This window comes from Suricata suricatta, chromosome 8 (assembly GCF_006229205.1).
Source record: "Suricata suricatta isolate VVHF042 chromosome 8, meerkat_22Aug2017_6uvM2_HiC, whole genome shotgun sequence".
In the NCBI taxonomy this organism is placed as follows: Eukaryota; Metazoa; Chordata; class Mammalia; order Carnivora; family Herpestidae; genus Suricata; species Suricata suricatta.
Window position 1 is genome coordinate 140271977 of NC_043707.1, and position 8129 is coordinate 140280105.

At 69.2% G+C, this 8129-nt stretch overlaps 1 protein-coding gene across 1 annotated transcript in view; it reads left to right on the forward strand.

Moving 5' to 3' along the window:
* Positions 1-6332, forward strand: part of PANK4 (pantothenate kinase 4) — a 10753-nt gene extending 4421 nt beyond the window's left edge. Inside the window, exons 8-18 of the mRNA XM_029947941.1 lie at positions 67-167; positions 1497-1652; positions 2171-2283; positions 2457-2544; positions 3166-3317; positions 4210-4265; positions 4339-4388; positions 4735-4839; positions 5096-5196; positions 5293-5361; positions 5892-6332. Coding sequence (XP_029803801.1) covers positions 67-167; positions 1497-1652; positions 2171-2283; positions 2457-2544; positions 3166-3317; positions 4210-4265; positions 4339-4388; positions 4735-4839; positions 5096-5196; positions 5293-5361; positions 5892-6105 — 1205 coding nt within the window. The 3' untranslated portion in view covers positions 6106-6332. The remainder of the gene's footprint in view (positions 1-66; positions 168-1496; positions 1653-2170; positions 2284-2456; positions 2545-3165; positions 3318-4209; positions 4266-4338; positions 4389-4734; positions 4840-5095; positions 5197-5292; positions 5362-5891) is intronic.
* Positions 6333-8129: the final 1797 nt, after the last annotated feature.

Here is an 8129-nt window from a genome sequence, read left to right on the forward strand (position 1 = left end):
TGCAGACCTTCCGCGGTGGTTGGGCCACCCTGGGGTCTGAGTGACGGCTGGTTCTTCCCCCCCCAGACCCTAACCAGTACAGCTGGGGAGAAAACTACGCAGGCAGCTCCGGCCTGATGAGTTCCTCTCCAGAGCTCTGCCCCGCACAGCGGGCGAGGAGCGGCACCGTGAGTACGGGGTCCCAGGCGGGGTCAGGTTCCAGAGGCCCTCGCCCCGGGGCAGACTGGCCGTCAAGCAGGCCCGGACTTTGGGGCAAAAGAAAGGCATCGGGCCTGCTTCCCTCCTCCTGGGGTTTCCAGGGCTCCTGCCGGAGCCGCCAGCCCCTGTCTGCAGGGAGAGCGCCGTGTCTCCCCAGGGCCGGGGTGCTGTTCACAGCCCAGGGCCACAGACCCCCCTCCCTTCTCTAGACCTCGTTCTCTGCTTGGTGGTTTCAAAAGGTATGAGTTTGCCGTCCCTGCTGGGCTCCTGCCCCTTCCTCGGTCCCCACCCGGAGAGGCCCGTGTGGCGGGATCAGGGCTCCTCCGCCTGCTGAGTGGGCGTAGAGAGGGTGTCCCAGCCGGGACCAGCACCAGCCAGCCAGAGGACGTCCCGGGAGAAGTCACAGGCTTGTTGAGGACACCCCGCACATGGCGTGTCACTTGCTGAGCAGTGACCAGAACGTGGGCATCGTGTTGGAGAGCCAGTGGGCACACGAGTCAGTGTTTCCACAAGGACCAGCCTGCTGGCCTTTTGGATGCAAAGTTGATTTTCCGTGGCGGACGCAGATTGTCTTCCTGGTTAGTGTACGCGTCGCGAGAACGCGTGGGAGCTGACCGCAGCCTCCCCGGAGAGAGCTCCCCACACCCCGGGCCTGGGCGGAGCAGCGACTGGCCTGTGACCGTGTCTGCACTGTGTCCCCCGTCTCGGGGGGCGCCGTGGCTCCGGCCGTAGGGATCGTAAACCTGGATAAGCAAAAAAATCCCCGTGTCGGAGCGGACGTGGACCCGGGTCGCTCCCTACGCGACACTTGCATGGCGCCTCGCGTGCCTGCCGTGCTGGGTCCGTGCCCCCACTGCACAGAGGGCCTCCCGGGTGTCCCCGCATGGTGGCCCTTCTTGTGCAGGCGCTGCGGCACAGAGCATGCCTGCTCCACCCCCGGGCTTGCCGGTCACAAGGCCGCCGGCAGAGCAGAGCCACGTCCGGGCATGCGGTGCCGCTGCGGGTCACCCCCCAGCGGCAGGGAGAGGGCCGCCAGGCCCGTGCCGAGGGATGGAGGGGGTTTCCGTGGGGCCGGGCAGACGCGGGATCTGTGGTGCCCGGCTCAGGCCTCTGGCCAGATGGAGGGCGCCGTGGCTGAGTGGGGCCACGCGGCGGGGGCGGGGGAGTGGGGGTCTGCCCGTCTACGCCTGCAGCGGCTTCCATCGGGCCCCTTCCGTCCTCCCCGAGCTGGTTTGCAGGCTGGCGGGAGGCGCCTCGGCTCCAGAAGCTGACGTGTGCACCACTTCTCCTCTTTCCAGTTTGACCTCCTGGAGATGGACCGGCTGGAGAGGCCGCTGGTCAACCTGCCGCTGCTTCTGGACCCGTCTTCCTATGTGCCCGACACAGTCGACCTCACGGACGACGCCCTGGCCCGCAAGTACTGGCTCACCTGCTTCGAGGAGGCGCTGGATGGGGTGAGGGCCCGGGCCCCCCCGCCCCGAGTTCATGTGCGTCAGGGGCCCTGGGCTCCCGAGGAGCAGGCGGCAGGCGTGGTGGACGAGGGGGCGCTTCCAGAAGCCACTTGCCGTGTGTGTGTGAGCCTGAGGGGCGGAGCCCTGTCCTCAGGTAAAAACGTGGCTCCCGGTGGTCTGGCGGCAAGCCGGGACGGCGCTCAGACCTCTGCTGCCTGCGTCTCTCTGGGAAGCAAGCAGTCCGCGCGGGTCGGGGGACAGCAGCGCCTGGGCTCCAGGCTCCAAGAGCCGGGACTCCTCAAGGCCTTCGGGGCCCCCCGGGAACGCGTGTCCCTCCTGCAGCCCCTCGGGCCCCTGGGGTCCTCAGAGTGAGGGCCCCTACCGCGCCTCAGACGCACGCAGCCTCCGAGGACGGTCCCCCAAGCCCCCTTGTCCCCTGGCTCAGCTGGCGCTCAGAGGACCCCGTTCCCTTCTGGGAGGCTACTGGCCAGCGGCCCGTGCCGACCGCCCTGTGCCCGCAGGTGGTGAAGCGCGCCGTGGCCAGCCAGCCGGGCTGCGTGGACGCGGCCGAGCGGGCAGAGAAGTTCCGGCAGAAGTACTGGCGAAAGCTGCAGACGCTGCGACACCAGCCATTGTGAGTGGCCCTGCGAGGGGCCATCCTGCAGCGTGCTGCGAGGGGCCACACAGCCGCTCCGCACGCGCCCCTGGCCGCATCCTCCCGTGACGACGCCGTTGGGGGCCGGGGGTGGAGGGCAGCACGCTTGGCCGTCGGAGCCGCTCAGCCGCCCTTCCCCGCCTCGTCCCCAGTGCCTACGGGACACTGACCGTGCGCAGCCTTCTGGACACAAGGGAGCACTGTCTGAACGAGTTCAACTTCCCGGACCCCTACTCCAAAGTGAGCGCCGCCTCCCCGTGCTGGGCTGGCGCCTGCCAGGGGGACACAGCTAGCGGGGAGCAGGGGTGCGGTCTGGCTCTTGGCGGGAGCGCAGGGGGGACACGGGCAGCAGCACCTGCCCGAGCAGAGGGTCAGAGGCCCCGCCTCTCTGCCCCCGTAGCGTCAGCTCGCTGCCTCAGCCTTCTCGGACGCCGCGACATCGTGGACACAAGCGGCCGGAGCCAGGCGGGGAGCCTGGACGGGCCCCCTCCTCCCGGGGCCACACTGAGCAGAGGGCCGCGTGTGTGGGGGGTTCAGGGCTGTCCCCCACTCCGCTTAACGCCCCCTGCCGTCGGACGGAGCGTCTGGGGATGGGGTGCGGGGCACCCATGGGGTTCCCGAGTCTTCCAACTCAGCCCTCCGCTGCCCTGCCCTGCGCCACAGCGTCATCTTGCCGTGGCCAAAGCCAGCCTGAGCCTGTGCCCCTCGGCCGCGTCCGCACGCTCAGCTAACCTCGGCCTGGCTCGTGCGGACGCCCGTGGCGGCGCATTGAGCACTGTGACCCCTCTGCCCTGTCCGCCCAGGGCCTGAGAGGCAGGGCCGCTCCGTTGCTCCTGACCAGCCACTCCCCTGTTCCCACAGGTCAAGCAGAAGGAAAACGGGGTCGCGCTCAAGTGCTTCCCGAGGGTGATCCGCGGCCTGGACGCCCTGGGCTGGGAGGAGAGGCAGCTGGCCCTGGTAAAGGGTTTGCTGGCGGGAAACGTCTTCGACTGGGGAGCGAAAGCTGTCTCTGAGTAGGTGCCACCTTCGCAGCTCCCGCCAGCCCCACCCCTGCCTGCTCGGTCCAGCTCAGCCCAGGGCCTCGGCCCGTCTGCCCTCCTGTCCCCTCTACCCCGTCACATGTCGCACCTCGGTTGGCCCCCAAGGAGGTGGCGGGGGCAGAATGGGGTCCCAGCGGCCCGGGAGTGATGGGCAGCTCTAGGGCCGCGCTGCCCCGAGCAGGTGCGGGGACCTGCCTCGCTGGCCGTCTTTTGGGAGCAGGTGTGTGGAAGGCTGGGGTGTGGGTTTGCGCACTGAGGTTTTCAGAGCTAGAAATCCAAACCCTGGGCACGCCAGTCAGAGTCGAATAACATTTAACATTTGAAAGTGAGAAACTCAGGAGGCTCAGGAAGGAGTCTGTGGACTCGGGTGGGGGCACGTGCCCCAGACCCCCAGAGCACCCTGGGCTCTCCGTCTGGGGGCACCATCAAAACCCAGAGTGATTTCCTGGGGTCCCTGAGGGAGCAGCACGCCGCCCCCATCCCAGGCCTCGCCCTGTGCCTTGTCTCCTGCCCAATGCTTCCTTCCCAAATCGAGAAGAGTCACCGCCTCCCTCCCCCCCCTCGTCCCCCGCTATCCCTGTGCTTGGGTGAGGCTGGGAGCCAGCGCCAACCTGGGACTTTTCCCAAGGCTGCCCCCACCCCTCACCCCAGCTCAGGACCTCCCCCCAGCCCCCGGCACTGCTGTTCCCGTTCTGAGCAGGTGCCGCTCTAGGGCCCGCGCGCTTGGCCAAAGACCGGCAGGAACTCCCCTGCGGAGGCCACAGTGTGCTCGGCGCAGGTCCGGGAGGGGCCGCACTCGGGGCCACAGTGGATGCCGTGAGCTGAGGTTTGGGTCCTTTATGACTTTACTCTCTCTCCCGTGCAGTGTCCTTGAGTCTGACCCCCAGTTTGGCTTCGAGGAGGCGAAGATGAAGCTACAAGGTAGGCTGCCCAGGGCTGGGCGGGGGAGGGGCCTGCCCCTGAGCGTGCGGCTGACCCTGTCCGTGCCCCGCAGAGCGGCCGTGGCTCGTGGACTCCTACAGCAAGTGGCTTCAGAGACTGAAGGTACTGCTGCTCCCGCCTCCGTCCGGGGTGGCGGGGACGGGCCCGGGAGATGGCGTGGGGCTGCCCCGGGGCAGTGCACTGAGGGCCCGCTCCCGCTCCCCAGCCACCGGGCTGTGGGTCTGAGCTAATGCCCCCGCTCCAGCCTGAGTCCCACAGGCCCCACGGGTCAGGCCGGCCTCGGCTCAGAGGTCATGGGGGCCGCAGTCCTGGAAGAGGCACGTGCCCCCAGCGCCCCAGCGCCCGCGGGACCGGCAGCCCTCGGCCTTCGGGGAGTGTGGAGTACGGAGATGTCTGGAACGCTTGGACGCGCCTGTTCCCAACTGAACGTCCTGGTTTTGTCTTACAGGGGCCCCCTCACAAATGTGCCTTAATTTTCGCAGATAACAGTGGAATAGACGTCATTTTGGGAGTCTTCCCCTTTGTCAGGGAGCTTCTCTCTAGAGGGACGGAGGTGAGTGTCCAGGCCGAGTCGGGACCCCTGCCCTGGGCCCTCCACTCGCGGTGGGGGCTGGCGCCGGCGGCCTCCGCGGGCCAGGTAGGTTCAGGTGAGGCTCGTCCCGCTGCGGGGCCGTCTGCGAGCCCCCCGGGAGCTGCCCCCCCCCCCAGACTGCGGAGCCGCGAGGGCACGGCGGGGAGCCGCAGCACCAGGTGGGCGGGCGGGCAGGCGGGCCGAGGTCCCTACAGAGTTCGGGGCGTCCCCGCCGCAGGTCATCCTGGCGTGCAACTCGGGCCCCGCCTTGAACGATGTGACGTACTGCGAGTCTCTCATCGTGGCTGAGCGCATCGCGGCCATGGACCCCGTCGTCCAGTAAGCGGGGCGGCCGCGGGGCGGGGGGCGCCCTGCCCGAGCTGCGGGGCATGTGGGGGTTTCCCGGGGCGCCAACCGACCCCCTGTGCTTGGCAGCTCGGCGCTCAAAGAGGAGAGGCTGCTGCTCATGCAGACGGGCTCCAGCTCCCCGTGTCTGGACCTCAGGTACCCCCCGGGGCCCCTCCTCACCCCCGCCCCCCAGCCCCTGGGGCGCATGCTCCTCGGCAGGGTCATCGGGTAGCCCTCGGTCTGGGCAGCCTTCTTCCTTCGGGGACCCGGGAGGGTGGGCTCCGGACGCGGCTGCCCCTTGGGCTTCGTGGGTCACGTACCCCGAGGTGCGCCCATCCCCCCATGCCCTTAGATGGTTGAGTCTCTGGGTTGCCGTTTCCTGCCCCGGCGCTTCACGTGTGCGAGAGCCCGACCTCCAGGGGCAGGAGTGGGGGGCGGTGGGGGGACACTGCTCAGGACCGACCTCCTCCCTGTTCGGGGCCCGTCGTGAGCCACGCAGGAAGGGGGTGCAGGTTCCTGTGGGAGGCATTAGAGCCTTTGAAGGGCCACACACAGATCCGCTCTCAGCCCCCGGGGGGGCGGGGGTGCCCTTGGGGGAGGGCCTGGCGCCCGGCCACCCCCCTCACCGCCGCTCTCCCCCCCCCCCCCCCCCCCCCCCCCCCCCCCCCCCCCGACCCTCCCCGAAGCCGCCTGGACAAGGGGCTGGCCGTGCTGGTCCGGGAGCGCGGCGCAGACCTGGTGGTGATCGAGGGCATGGGCCGGGCCGTGCACACCAACTACTACGCGGCCCTGCGCTGCGAGAGCCTCAAGCTGGCCGTCCTCAAGAACTCGTGGCTGGCCGAGCGGCTGGGCGGCCGGCTCTTCAGCGTCATCTTCAAGTACGAGGTCCCGGCCGAGTGAGGCCCCGCCGGGCGTGCGGCTGCGATTCGACCACAGCGGGGAATCTGGGTTCCAGTCAGAGAGCCAGGTGCGCCCGGGGGCGCGGCGCGGGGCGTCGGGTCTCTGCGACGCTGAGGCGCTCATGGTGGGAGACGCACCTCTGTCTGGCGAGACCTTCGTATTGGAATATATTTAACTGTTAAATAATCTTTTATATATATATATACAGATGTACGTATAGATACAAATAGACGCACATGTCTCCAATGGGCCCCCGGAGGCTCGGGCTCCACCCCGAACAGCGTGTAGAGCGAGGCCGGACCCCTGCCTGTGCTGCGTGGGTTCAGAGAAGGGGTGCGGGCAGGGGTCCTGCGGGCCTCTCCCCAGGGCGGCCGAGAGCAGGGTTTTCCCTTCAGCTACTCCTGGAGCAGGCTGTGGGCCATGGCCGCCGCCCCTACCCCGGTCCAGGGCCAGGAGACCCCCTGTGTGACCATGTAGACAGGCTGCCCTCTGCACCCCCTGCCCCACTGGACATGACCAGCAGCCAGGGAGGACCTCTGAGGGCCCTCGGGGGCCGGGGACCTGGGCCTGGAGCCCTGGCCGTGGTGGGCACCTCTGGACGAGGCCCTGGGGGGAGGGGCTGCGAGATGACCCCTCCGTCAGGACATGCAGGGTTGCCGCCTCGGAGGCTAGCCAGCCCCGTCCCTCACCCTGCGTGCTCAGGGGCCACGGCCATGACGCCGCTCCAGCCCCCCGGCGCTCCCACGCATGTCACTCTGAGCTGCTCCTCTGGTCAGGCCTGGACTGTGGCCTCGCAGAAGTCCAGCTCCGGGTCCCCCCCAGGCCAGGCCAGCCCAGTAGGTGGTTCCCATGAACCCCTGTCCTCCACAAGGGCCCCCGGTCTCGACCCCACCGCATCCAGCCCTGCACCTCCCAGCTGGCACCCCTGCAGCAGGCTGCAGCCACCTCCCCCCCACCCCACCCCTTCGTCCCCTGCTTCCTGGTGCAGGGTGCCCGGCGCAGACTCCGGACGTCTGACCAGAGCCTGGCTGCACCTGATATCAGGACACCCCCAGGCCCTCCCCCACCCAGCCCGGCCCTCAGGAGGGGCACCAGGGCCCTGAGCACCTGCCTGGCTACTGGGCTTCCCAGGGGCTAAGCCCCGCCCCTGCATGGTAGCTGGGCGCTGCGGGAAGGCTGCCCAGGGCTGGATGGGGATTGGTCCCCTACTTCTCACGAGCAGGCAGGCACCACCTCCAGGAACCCCCACCTCACCCCTGGTCCAGAATCCCCTCCGCTGTACCCCAGGTTCTAGAGCCCCGAGGGCCCTGCCTTCATGCTCCTGGCCTTGGGGCGCAGCTTCCCTTGAAAATGCGCCCAATACCTGAGTGGGGGGAGGGTTCCCAGGGGCCAGGCGGGTCTGGGGTGTGCAGGGTCAGCAGATGCCCTCCACCCAGGCCCTTGCCCAGATGGGACAAGTGGCTGGCACGGGGCCCTGGGGCCCACAGACCCCTCGAGGGAGAGCGTATGCAGCCTCGCGCCCAGCACCCACCTCCCGAGGGTCCTTCTCGGGGAGGCAGCAGGGTTATCCTGGCGGCGGGACACGAGGCCTCCCAGCCAAGCCCACGGCTGCTGCTTGAAGGGCACTGCCTGTCCCGGCGGTCCTTGCCCGCCCCCAGCACCCCAGGGGGCTCCTGGAGAGGCCAGATGCCGGGGTGGGGGGCAAGCCCAGGGTCGGGGAGTAAGCCTAGGGTGGGGGGCAAGCCCGGGGTGGCAGGCAAGCCCAGGCACAGCATCCGGCTTCCTCAGGGAAGGGGCAGTGCCTGCATCTCGCCTTCTGGGCAGGGCAGCCGGCACAGCTAGGGGTCCTCTGGCCCCGGGTCCCCGTCTGAGAGTGGGACCGGAGGCATGGGAGGGCAGGGGGCCAGGCCGCCAGTCCTCTAAGCCATCTGTGGCCAGAGGTCGGGGTGCTCCTGCCCAGACCCCCGGCCAGCAACACTTAGTTCACGGTCAAGGTGGGGGGCGGGGGGGACCCTACACCGAGC